Source organism: Equus przewalskii, chromosome 9 (genome assembly GCF_037783145.1).
Source record: "Equus przewalskii isolate Varuska chromosome 9, EquPr2, whole genome shotgun sequence".
In the NCBI taxonomy this organism is placed as follows: domain Eukaryota; kingdom Metazoa; phylum Chordata; class Mammalia; order Perissodactyla; family Equidae; genus Equus; species Equus przewalskii.
The window spans coordinates 71,839,610-71,853,230 of record NC_091839.1 but is presented as its reverse complement, the minus strand read 5'-3'; the positions used below and the strand labels follow the sequence as shown (position 1 = coordinate 71,853,230).

General features: G+C 40.0%; 1 protein-coding gene across 16 annotated transcripts in view; it reads right to left on the bottom strand.

Moving 5' to 3' along the window:
* Positions 1-13,621, bottom strand: part of TPD52L1 (TPD52 like 1) — a 98,986-nt gene that overhangs the window by 25,495 nt on the left and 59,870 nt on the right. For 12 of the 16 annotated variants that reach the window (XM_070556975.1, XM_008542814.2, XM_070556974.1 and 9 more), the window contains exons 2-3: positions 10,769-10,884; positions 1,595-1,743 (exon numbers count right to left, since the gene is read on the bottom strand). In XM_070556975.1, coding sequence (XP_070413076.1) covers positions 1,595-1,743; positions 10,769-10,884 — 265 coding nt within the window. Of the gene's footprint in view, positions 1-1,594; positions 1,744-10,768; positions 10,885-11,309; positions 11,448-13,621 lie in introns of those variants that run through there. The other 4 variants (XM_070556971.1, XM_070556973.1, XM_008542823.2 and 1 more) reach the window with 3 other exon arrangements.

Genomic DNA, 13,621 nt, shown 5'->3' with positions numbered 1-13,621 from the left:
TTTAAATCAACAAACATCAATGAGTGGTTTTTATCTTCTTCCATAATTGTCATCTCGGGCTGGAGAAGGTTGGTTAGCCTCTGGAAACAAACTAATGGGCTCCCTGGCTCCATCCTGCCCTGCTCTGGGCTGTGTCCTGACCCTGTCTGCATGAGCCCTTGGGGTGCACAATCACAGAAGTGGATACGACCGTTATGGGAGAAAACATGCCCCTTTACAGGAAAACTAAGAGAACCACCATGGGGAGACATCAGGTTCCTTTCAGATGGAACTCCTCATACAAAGGGCACCTTCACACAGAAACAAAAGGTCTTAGACCTTAGTTCTCAGGAACCAGCAAGCAAAGTTGGCCTCCAGCAAGACTGAGATAATTGCTGTCCATCACTGGCACCTCTTCCTACTACCTGGCCTCTCTATGCCCAGGAAAAACATTCCAGCAAAGAGAAAAATCGATTCCCACTTAGATATTAGGAATACAATGTCTTTATCTTCCAATGGGGAGTACCAGGGGTTTGGGCTAGGATAGGAAGCCTCTGTGGTTTTGGCATCAGCCCCTAATCCCCAACACACAAAAAGAAGAAAAATCACATCGTTATGGGGCACCTTCTTCCCTTTGGTACGAGACCACCTGGCAAGCAAAATATCTTAAATCCTTAGAAAAAGACCACAATATCAAATATTTCACATACTTTAAAAAGTAATCCAATAAAAGTATGATTGTACAAGACCCAAAGTTGTTCCGTGCTCTGCCTAACATCAGACAAGAAGATGGCAGTAAAGCCAAAAGCATTTCCGTTGGCCTAAACTCAGCTCTAAATAACCCCTGGAGCAGTGGGGATGAAAAGCACATCCCCAAAATATGAGAGGTACAAGGTTTCTTTTTTTTTTTTTTTTTTTTAAGATTGGCACCTGGGCTAACAACTGTTAATCTTCTTTTTTTTTTTTTCTGCTTTATCTATCCAACCCGCGCCCCCCATACACAGTTGTATATCTTAGTTGCTGGTCCTTCCAGTTGTGGGATGTGGGACGCCGCCTCAACATGGCCTGACGAGCAGTGCCATGTTCGTGCCCAGGATGGGAACCCTGGGCCACCGCAGCAGAGCACACAAACTTAACCACTCAGCCATGGAGCCAGCCCCCAAGCTTTCTTTTTTAAATTAATGGCTAACAGGCCTGTACTAAAATGGTCAATCATTTTTGATAGAAACTCAAAATAGTAGGGAATGCCAAGTACTCAGGAAAAAGCACCTGCCCATTTAGAATATTACGAGAAAACATACAGAAAAAAACTATATTTAACGAATGTTTAAAAATATATAATAAAGACAAAAAAATTTAAACCATAAAAATCTATGAAAGCAGTCTGAGTCAAAACAGAGTTTTGGTGAATAAAGTTTAATTCCATGAAGCTACTTTATAGAGTCTGTTTTACACGTGACATATTGGATGATTATTCATATTCCTTTATTTTACTTCTAGAGAAAATATTTTTCCTAGCCACAAATACCAAGTCAGCCACATAGAAGAGAAAGAACAGAAGAGTGGCAAGACAGCAGGCTAAGGAATTTTTTAAAAATTCAGTTAACAGACTTACGCAGGTGTAGTCTGCATGTCATGCCAGCTTTTGCTGAAGTTCTGTTTTAATTCATTCATCAGGTTCATGCCGAGTTTTTGCTTGATCTCAACCAGATGCCTTTCTTTCGCTGATAAAACTTGTCGTAATGTTGTAATTTCGTCTTCTAGCTACAGGTAAGAGGGAAAACAGTGAGGAAAAACATCAGAGCAGCCAAAACACACCTGCAAAAGTTCTGGGGGCCCCACGGCAGCCTCTGCGCCCTCTTGTTGGCACAGGCCCACGCTTGGCTGGAGCAAACCCATCCTACAGAGACGATACTCTATATTCAAAAGTAGAAATCGATTTTTTTAGTTTTAACCATTATCAAAGTAACCACTGCTCCTTGTAAACAATTCATTTGTACAGCAAAATGTAAACAAGAAAATAAAAATCACCTGTAATCCACTAGGAACTAGCCATCGCTTAATTCTTTGGTTGCTAATCTTCCAAATGTTCTTCTAAAATTGTACACAGATATAGCTTTTGAACAAAAAACTGCTTTATTTATTTATTTATTTAATTTTAAAAATTATTTATTTATCTATTTATATGTTTGTTAAAGGTATTTTTTTTTTGGTGAGGAAGATTGGCCCTGAGCTAACACCTTTTGGCTTTATTTTAGAAACTACTTCTTTTCAAATGTCACTAGTCAGTGTCGTTTGTCGTTTGCTAACCACACACAGCTGTCCTGGTGCAGGCACGGATGGGCAGACATTGTGGTTTTGCCAGAAGGAGGAAGAAGGGAGGAGGGGATATACGTAAAGGAGTGATTTGTTTCCTCTTTTCAACAATTTTATTGACATACACTTAAGTGGACACATTTAAAGTGTAAAATCTATAAGTTTTGACGTATGCATACTTCTGTGACGTCATGACCACAATCAAGAGAGTGATTATATCCATCACCTCCCAAAATTTTCTAGCTCCTCTTTGTAATTCCTCCCTCCCTCTTCTCCCTCTTCCCCCAGGGAGCCACCGATCTTTTTGTCATTGGAGTTTAGTTTGCATTTTCTAGAACTTTACATAAATTGAAATATAGAGTATATATTCATTCTTGCCTGGCTTTGTTCGCTCAACCTAATGATTTGAGATGATCTGAGATGTGGCCCTGTTGCTGCATTATCAGTGGTTCTTCCCTTTTCATTGCAGAGCAGTATTCCACCATGTGGATATACCACAGTTTCTTCTCTGCTCACCTGCTGAAGGACATTCGAGTTTGGCTAATGCAAACAAAACTGCTACGACCATTCACATACACGGATTTGTAGGGACATGTTTCCTCCGTTCCCCGTGCCACAGAGAAGCAAATCTCTTCAGCATTATAAAATTGCTCTTGCAAATGGAATTTCTAACAAAGGAGTTCTGTAAAACACCCAGATTTTAGAGAGTGTTGCTATATCCCGTGAAAATAAGCTTGAACCTCCACAAGACCTTTGATTCTAATTTGTTGTTGAATTTTATAATTCATTGCCCTGGCAATATTGCTTAAATTTACATCTTTGTTTTGAAATGTATAAATCCCGGTGACTTTCCTTGTGAAGCCAGAAGAGAATCATGAGTACTCCCTTAGCATCCCACATGCACGGAGGTAATAAAAGCCTGACACTTTGCAAGATTTCTTGTTTAAAAAAAAAAAAAAATGGAGCAGCTGTGTCTCATTTACATTCAAAGTGTCACTCTACTTCTGACCACAAGCCGCATCCCTAACCCTGTCAGTGTTCTTGCAAATGTGTTCTTTGGGTCACCAGAGACATAGCTGCTAGAAAAGCACCTCAAGAAAGACAGCGACCTTTGCTAGAATTTGTCTTTTACTAGCACAAGGAAGATTTTGCCCCACTGGTGAACAGACAGGAATAAAGTTGTGAACCTTCGTATACACAGATAATCACTTATGCAAAACAGTCAGAAATACTGAATGAGAAGCATCTTAAATGCCACAGTAGAAAAGAACAATATCTTGGGGTTTTAACATCAGCAAAATGTCCTGGTAATTTAACATTATCCATTTTTTTACATTCATGGAACATCTGTTTTATGCTCATGGAAATCTTTTCTAAATGAATTATACATTCTATGAACATGTCATAATCAACAGCATGCTCTCTTTTCTTGATGAGCAAGAGTCTTCAGGATGCAGACATACATGGATTACTGCAAAAGGATCCTGCTCAGAGACCACCAAGGGGACAATGCTTTTAGTTCCTCCATTAAATGAGAACACACTGTGATTTAAAAATTAAACCCTTCTATTCTTTGTCAATCATGTCATATTCCACATTGTCTTTCTTGTCAACATGTTCTCCTGCATTTCATCTGCTGCCTAGTATTTCTCAAGGCTGTCTCTCCAGCCCTCTCACCATAGAAAATGCTTGGGCTTCATGTCAGCCTTTTAGTCTCTATTAGAAAGAACTTTTTGGCTTTCTTTTGGATGATAGTGCTTTGAGTGACTGAAATTACTATGAGTCTGTTTCTTTTACACATCAGGTATTACTGTAGTTTCCACTGTGTACTAAAAATAATGGGAAACATTTTAACTTGTAGAAGGAAATTGCAGATGGAGAGAAGGAGAAAGAAGCTTAAAAATCTTGATAGTCTCAATCTTACATCTATGGAACCCCAGAAATTTATTCAAAATTAGAGGGGCAGTAGTTATTTGGTGTAAGGAGTGAGTAAAGCATTTATAGTTTTATAATGAAATCCTTGCTCTAAAAAAATGATAGAAACACTGAAGTGACCAACTCACCAAATATCATCCTAAAGAAAGAAATGTAAGCCTCACATTTAATAACTTAAAAATCAAAGCACAAGTTAAAAGGTATTTGTGGGGAAGACACTTCTAATGATGGAGACACGAATTTGGTTTCTTAGTTGGGTCTATTCTCAGGTTCTATAACGAAATTCTCACCATTTCCATAAAACACATGACTCACACTTCTCAAAGCTTTCAGTATATTTATCAGAAATCTAAATATATGCCAAAAAATCTATTAAGCAAATCCCAGAAGTTGGAAAAACAAATCACCTGAGATTATGTTAACTTGCAAGGTTTAAAATGGCCAACCACATCTCTTTCTACAGAGTGGAGTCCAGTCAGGATAGGAAAGCCTTTAAGAACAAATGCTTTAAGTGACAATCCTGGTGAGAGTCAATCTCTCATTTGACTAATGAGATTTTTTGGTCTGGTTACACCAGTGACTCTCAACTTCAGTTTACATAAACGTCACCCAGAGAGCATCTTTAAAATGCAGATTCTGGATGTATATCCCTTTCATGCCCTGAGATTCTGATGTCTTAAATTTTCTGGGGCCAGACTACTTACATCACTTAACAAGCACCCCCAGATATTCTGATGTAGGTAGGTATGGAAACTCTATATTGTAAGTACCCCTGTGAGCCACATCAAATTCCTTTTGAAATGAGGTGGAGTGCAGGTAAATCACTTAAGTAAAGTATTTAATATATCTTTTCCCTTTTAGTTTTCAATTAATCTTTCTTTATTAGAAACTAATAGTCTGATTCTTTGGTTTCTTGACTCCCTAGACGATCCCCTTGTAGGATAAATATTTATGCCCACGATTAGATATTTAAGCTTGATTATTTAAATATAAATTAAAAGGAAAATAATAAGTTTTGGCAAAGATGTAGAGAAATTGGAACCCTAGTACCTAGCTGGTGGGATAGTAAAACGGTTCCGTCATGGTGAAAAATAGACTGGCAGTTTCTTAAAAAGTTAAACATAGAACTACCATATGACCTAGCAATTCCACTCCTACGTATGTACCCGAGGAATTGAGAACAGGTACTCAAACAAGTATATGTACACATATGTTCATAGCAACACTATTTGCAATAGCCAAAGGATAAAAATAGCCCAAATATCCATCAAACTATGAACAGATAAACAAATTGTAGTATATACATAAAACGGAGTATTATTCAGCCATACAAAGGAATGAAGTATTGAGATACGCTACAACATGGATGAACCTCAAAAACATCAGGCTGAGTGAAAGAAGTCAGACACAAAAGGTCACATATTGTATGACGGATTTATATAAAATATCCAGAATAGGCAAATCCGGAGACACAGAATGCAGATTAGTAGTTACTGGGGAGAAGAAGGAATGGGCAGTAACTGCTTAATGAGTATGAAGTTTCCTTTTGGGATGATGAAAATATTGTGGAACTAGATAGAGTGGTGGTTACACAATATTGTAAGCGAAATAAATACCACTGAATTGTTCACCTTAAAATGGTTAATTACATGTTATATTAATTTACCTCAATAAAAAAGAAAAATAAATTAATCTGAATTAGCTAATAAATCAGCATCAATATGAAATTTATGTTAGAAAGGTGAAAATTTACTTTTCTATTTTATCTGCTAGATTACATAAAGTATCTAACTTAAATCCAGAAAAAGAAATACTTTCATAAACCATTAATCACCACGACGACGTTTTGGAGTAAGAGCATTTGGTCTCTTGTACCCACTGCTTCAGGGCCTGTCTCTTCTTCTAGCTACTCCCGCCCTTGGCTAAGAATCCAGAAGAACTAGAATTAAAATGCAGATACCATCTGGGACAGTGTGATGGTTAACCTTATGTGTCAACTTGACTGGGCTGTGGGGGGGCCCAAACATTTGGTCAAACACTATTCTATGAAGATGTTTCTGGATGAGATGAAATTTGAACAGGCAGACTTAGCAGAGCAGATTGCCCTCCCTAAGTGGGTGGGCCTCATTCAATCAGTGGAAGGTCTAAATAGAGCAAAAGGGCTGACCCTCCCTTGCGTAGGAGGGAGCTCTTCCTACCTGACTGTGATTGACATTGGACAGTTGTTTTTTTTTTTCTTGCCTTTGGACTCATTAGTTCTTCCTGGTTCTCAAGCCACTGGCCTTCAAATTGGACTACACCATGAACTCCCCTGGGTCCCCAGCTTGATGATTATAGATCTTGGGACTTGTCAGCCTCCATAATCACATGAGCCAATTCCTTATAATAAATCTCTTTCTATATATATACATACACATACTATCGGTTCTGTTTCTCTGGAGAACCCTGACTAATACAGAGGGGCGTTATAATAAGATATTATTGGTTATGAATACTCTGGTTGTTCACTAGCTCAGTTTAGAAATAACGAAGGTCTTAGAGGAAGGAATTGAGAGAAAAAGGTCAAGAGCCTGAGGCACTTCTTTGTAATTCTAAGAGCCAGGTGGCTTGAGGGCATTGTGTGCTGTTCTTGGGGAGCCACACGCCAAAAGAAGCGGGAAGAGCCACTAGTGAGATGGAAGGAGCCTGAAAATAGGTTCTGCCTACTCGATAGTGCTGTCTGGTATTTTCCTCCTCCTATTAATGCCTATTTTCTTTGAGTCATTTTATCTAGGGGATGTTGGCAGTATTTGACTGTTATATAATCACAAATTTACAGCATTAACGCCAACACTTCATCCTTTTCAAAAGCCAACACACATTATGGAATACTAAGCATAGAATGCAGCTTAATGAAATGAAACTGGGAGTGGGAAGTTAGCACAGAAATATTGAGCAAATTAATTTAAAAAGAGAGAGAAAGGAAAAAATCCCCCACAGATGTGTAAAGACCTCAGAAAAGCTGTTAGGAGCAGCTGGTGATAAGACTAATGAGAATAAATATCTGAAACAAAATAGTATTTCTTTATATACTGCAAAGCATATTCTACTTCTGATATTTACAAATGTAAATATTTGTTGAAGCTATAAAGTAATTCAAGTTAATTATAAATCTTAATTGCACACCTTCTATGCACAACTACTGTACCAGATCAGAGGTGATACTGGCCTCACATTCGAGGAACTTTTAAGAACACACATATTGCATGACCACAATAATAAACTAAAGACTAAATTGTATTAACAACAGATTTCTCTTTTAAAACGCAGACTTCATCCAAGATGTAGCCTTTTGGCCAATACTGGCTTATTTTATGTCTCCCACCACAAGTACACGTCTTCCTATTGCCAGCACTTGCTAAGCACACAACAATACGTTGGCTGTGTGGGTGAATGGAGTTATGAGACTGCCTGAAATCTAAGGGCATCTTCATAGGAATATTAACAACAAAACAGTGTAGGATAAGGCAGCGGGGAGGGATCCAGCATAGCCAGAAGACAGTAGGAGAATCCAAGGAAACCAGCGAGAGGAGTGAATTGAAGAGGAGCCTGGGTCCCTAGCACACCCCAAGACCTCTTTTAAGCAAAGCAGTCAGAGATAAGAAGTCCTTGTACACGAAGTCTTGCTTTGGATCATGGCCACAAGTGATCCGTGCAATCCACAGTGATTGCCTAACTCAGAGGCAGTCATCTAACAGGCTCACCTGTGAGGTGTCCTGTTACCCATGTGGCTAACAGTCCCAGTGGGCTCTTCCCTCAGACATAGAGAGGGGTTGCCTGTGACCACGGGGCTGGGAAGAATGTCTGTGGAAAGTCGAGGCAGAGAAGCTAAGCTGTCTAAAAGATGCCTCAGTTCTTCCTAAGGCCGGTTGTGAGACTCTGAGACAGCTCTCTGTGTGTTCCTGTTACAATGAAACCTCAGCATCAGAGGTAATCTGAATGCATCTGTGATCTGAAGGAAATTGATTGGTGTCTGGGTGTGTGTGTGTGCACATGTGCTTATGCGTATGGGTGCACATACACTCATGTGTGCATGTGCACACACCTGTAGAAGGGCAGGGAAAGCAGATTTAAGAAAAGAATGAGCATAACAGGAAGGTGGCCTGAGGTGGAGGGAGAAGAAATGGAAATGTGAAGAAGAACAAAGTGTGCTTGCTAAGTACACTTCCTTTCCTTTTCGCTGAGCCTCGTCATACAGCTGTGGCCGTGTGTCTTCGGAGCCATGATGCAAACCGGCAAAATGCAGTATTTCTTCATCTCCGCAGAACCCAGAAACATGCGACAGGATGCATGGAGGCTAATGCATTCTCAAGGATGAAAACATGAGTCTCGGTAACTTGAACACAGTAACAAGGAATCTGGTGTTATTTTCAGAAGTCAGGCTCAGAAACTGTCATGAATAAGACACGCTGGAAGCTTATTAATGTGGCCAAAGGAAACAGGGATTTCTGAAAACACTGCTAGTTTTTTATATTCATGGAGGCATCCATTTAAAACCAATACCTAATTTTGATTATAAAAGTAGGAAACACTCATTGTTGAACGTTTAGAAAATATAGAACGCACAAAAAACATACATTGATATGTGTGTCTATGTATAGTCCATTAATTCCAGAACCCAGAAAAATCAAGGCATTTTATAAAAGTTGGTCTGTTACAGAGCTTATGCCTGAATTTAAATTTGGACTACAACAACGGAGTTAAATTTAGCTCAAATCATTTATACAGAGAATACAACTTCTGGACACTGCAAGTGACATGAACAGATCATGAGCCAGAATTCCAGGCCTTAAGAAAATGTGCAGGGGCCGGCCCGTGGCCAAGAGGTTAAGTTCACGCGCTCTGCTTGGGTGGCCCAGGGTTTGACCGGTTCGGATCCTGGTCGCGGACACGGCACTGCTCATCAGGCCACGGTGAGGCGGCATCCCACATGCCACAACCAGAAGGACCCACAACTAAAATATACAACTATGTACTGGGGAGATTTGGGGAGAAAAAGCAGGAAAAAAAAAACAAGATTGGCAACAGTTGTTGGCTCAGGCGTCAATCTTCAAAAAAAAAAGTACAGCTGGACATTCTCCGTTAAGGCTGACTTTGATCTGTGTACTCTGGCACATGTGGCCAAACTGAAGTAAACTGGGTGGTTCTGGATCACTGGCCACAGACAGACAGACGCAGCCAAAGAACCAGGCTATTTGATTTGAGACGCTGTGCTCACTGAAATAATTTCTGCTGCACCAGAGGAACAAGCTGCTCCTTTATTTTACAATGAAGTTATTTTAGGGTGTGCCTTGCGAAAGCACCTGGAAAGTCTTCCACATCATTATGAGTTGTCATAAATACACGTTTCAGAACATTAGAGCTTGAAGAGTCCAGAGTGGACAAAGGGGGGTGAGGGTCAGGTGGAGCTCAAAGTGGGTCCTCAGCCTGCAGAAGGGGCCAGAACAGGAGGCTGAAGCCTGGCTTCCAGCCAGACCAGGAGCTTCTTGCCCTCTGAGCCAGGGATGCGGAATGGCGAGGAATATGGGCCTCTTCCTCTCTTGCTCTACTGCTCATTCTACTTGGAAAAGCTCCCTTTCTCAGCCCTTTCCTCCTATAATGTAAACGCTCCTTAGCAAAGTGTTTGAAGGTTAGCGGACCCTGCAAGGAAAGGCTTGAACAAAGAGTCGCATTCATGGGGAGCCAGGCATCACCCTGGCCTCTAGGCCCAGATGCGCCCAGCAACTACACAAGATCTAAGGAAGCCTAAACTCAGCAGAGCTTTCTTCTCTACCCTCTGAGCTTTATTCTTGCGCAAAAGAGGACACAACTTAATAAATTCAGTCATTTCTATGACTGACCTTTTCATTACAAAAATAAGTCATTTCAAAGTATTCGTTGAACGAAGTTGCTGACCTAGGACAAGAACTGCTCTTAAAAAGGAGCTTGCGGTGCTGGCCCCGTGGCCGAGTGGTTAAGTTCGCGCACTCCGCTGCAGGCGACCCAGTGTTTCGTTGGTTCGGGTCCTGGGTGCGGACATGGCACTGCTCATCGGGCCACGCTGAGGCAGTGTCCCACATGCCACAACTGGAGGGACCCACAACAAAGAATGTACAACTATGTACCGGCGGGCTTTGGGGAGAGAAAGAAAAAAAAAAAAAAAAAAGGAGCTTGCATCTACACCAAGGTCTTGAAGGAATTCCATCAGGTTTGTAAGTGACTTATTGTTCCCCTAGCCTTGGGATACCAAAAAGACTAAGAGGTGCACACGTACAACTAATTAATTAATCATTGTTGCTTAAGCAGCATAACCATTCGTTTTACTACTGAAACCAACAGGTAATGGACAACAGCATTACAAAAATACCCCAGAAAAATGAATCACCTTGCAATATGCCATTTATTAAATTTTATTAAGTGAAAGACAGCATAATCGTAATATGGGACTTATGTCCCACTAATAATAACTTTGAAGATCCAGAAATAGAAGTAGCAACAATAGGAAGATTACTAAACATACCTGAACTAATTCTGCCTTCAACTCCTCTTTCTCCTCCTCAGAGAGCATGGTAGAGAAGTCAGCACTGGCTACTGCATCTTCGTCTCTTCCTTGCAATGGTTCCGTCTCCAGCAAACCTTTAGACAGGTTGATAGAACACAATGCAATTGAAAAAATGAATCTAGCCAACTTCTATTTCTACAGTCTGCAGGACTAGATACACTGACTGACTCTCCCACTGAAAAACAATTAAAAAGTCCAGGAAAAAAAACCTTTCTAAATATGTGATGAGCTGCCAAGAAAGTAAAAAACACCAAGAAGCCAAAAAACTAAGCGAAAACGAGAAGTCACAGACGTAAACAAACAAGTTTCCTTAGTTTTACATTTGCCACCTAGATGAATTCCAGCTTCCAGTTTCCACCGTCCCATAGTCCCATCGGGTGCAGCAGGCAGAGGACAAGCCAGGACCACCCAAGGAGAGGAGTTTAAGATGAGAGCCCTGCGGAAACCTGTGTCACCACAGAGCTACCCCCTGAGACGAAGGTGAACTGGGAACAAATACCTGTGCTCCCCACAGGGATCTGCCATGCAAATCGCCTGCCTGGACACTCAGCCCAAACGGACAGAGGAAAGAGCACCCCCAGAGAATTCACAATCCCAAGTGGGATTGCCTGTGAGCTGGCAGTGATTGCACACCACCTGGGTGGTCCGAAACAACCCCGAGATAGGCGCGTTGAAGACTCTTTTCCACTTGGGATGTGGAAATCTGTGGCCATGAAACCTGGAGCAGCTGCAGCTGTGAGGAATCATCACGGACAAGCCGATTCTGGCAGAGGGAAAACGGGAAGAGCCTGGGTTCTTGATGACATCATTGTGCCACAGACTGACCTGGAACCGTACAACTGCTAACTTGTTATGTAAGAGAAACGCCTTATTATTAAAAAAATAAAGACATTCCCTAGTGGAGCCCCTTGGCTTCTAGAGAACTCAAATGCACACATTCTCTGAAGGACCCAGGAAACAGGCCCACACATAATATGGAAACTTCATTTATGACATGAGTTACGACAGAGCTGGCATTTATACACCTGTGGGGAAAGGAAGGTCTTTTAATTAATTGTCCTGGAACAAACAGTTATCCATATAAAAAAATAAAATTGGACACCTTCACAGTATTCACAGAGATCAAATTATAAACACTTTAGAAGACAATATAGGAGTTTATATTTATGAACCTCTGAGTGGGAAAGGATTGCTTTAGAAAGATACAAACAAGGGCAAATCATGAAAGACAGGATAGACAAGATTAAGAATGTCTCTTCATCAAACACACTATATAGAAAATGAAAAGACAAGTCACTAATTGGAAGAAGAAATCTCCCACATGTATAACCAGCAAAAGATTAGTGCCCAGAATAAACAGAATTCCTACAAACCAATTTCAAAAATGCAAATAACCCAATAGAAACATGGGCTAAAAGACCAAAACAGATTTGTTATAGGGAGAAATCACAAATGGTTAATAAACCCAAGAAACATGCTCAATCTCATTAATGTTCAGAGAAAGACAAATTAAATCATTTGATATCTAATGGATGAGCAGAAAGTTAACAGTCTGACATTACTGAATGTTGATGACTATGTGGAGTATGGAAACTCTCATTTACTGCTGGCAAAAATATAAATAGACACAAATAACTTGAAAAATAATTAAACATTATCTAGTAAAGTTGAACATTCACACACCCTACAACCCAGCAATTCCACACCTATGTGTATACCCAAGACACTCATACATGAGCACCTGAGGTCATTAAATAAGAACTCTCATGGTAGCAAAAAACTGTAAGTCATGCAGAAGTCCATAAACAGGAGAATGCATAAGCGTACCATGGTGCATTCACACCAGGATGACTCGACAATAGTGAGGTGAATGAATGACAGCTACATACACTACATGGATGAAACGCAGAAACAAGATATTCAGTGAAAAACACAAGCTGCAGGAGAATATCAAAGCATAATTCCACTTATACGAAGTCCAAAAACATGTAAAACTAAATAAAATATTGTTTAAGAATCCAATTATAAAGAAAAGCAAAATTATGATAAAAAATTCAGCACCGTGGTTTTCTCGGCGGCGGAGGAGATGAGAACGGAGACCCTGCAGGGGATCTCTACAGGATTAATGGTAATGCTCCATTTCTGGGACACTGAATTTCTGTGTATGAGTATTTTCTGCACTTTTATTTTGTAAATATTCTTTTGAATATTATTTGATGAAACAATTAAAATACATTTTGTCTAAAGTCAAAAGAGAAAGCTAAATAATTATCTACAAAATCAGAACATTCTAGATAAAGAGAGTAAAAATACGGCCCAATCTGCAAAGCTCTTCCCAAGCTGGCCCCACTCTTGAGTCCCTTGTGCTCACATCCTTTTGTCAGAGTCAACAGTGGGCCACCATCCGCACCTCCTGTCACTGCCGAGACACCAACACACATCAGTCAATATGGATCTTGCGGATGCAACTTCATCTGACCCTAGTCCCATCACCTACCCCATGGGCCAGTTTCAACGCTAAATAATTTTATTTTTCATGAACAATACCTGTTCACTGTAGAAGACAGTAAAAAATAAAATTATCCATTATAAATTAAAATTACTATTAATCACACTACCCAGAAACAATTATCATTTTGGTTCATCCTTTCTGGTATTTCTTCTATGCATATGTATGCATTTTCTTGTATATATTTATATGCATTTAATTAACTTACTTATTCAATAAGACATAATGAATATCCTTTATGTCTAAAAAACACACATCTACATTTATATATTTTTGATGGCTGTCAGTATTTTGTCTCATGT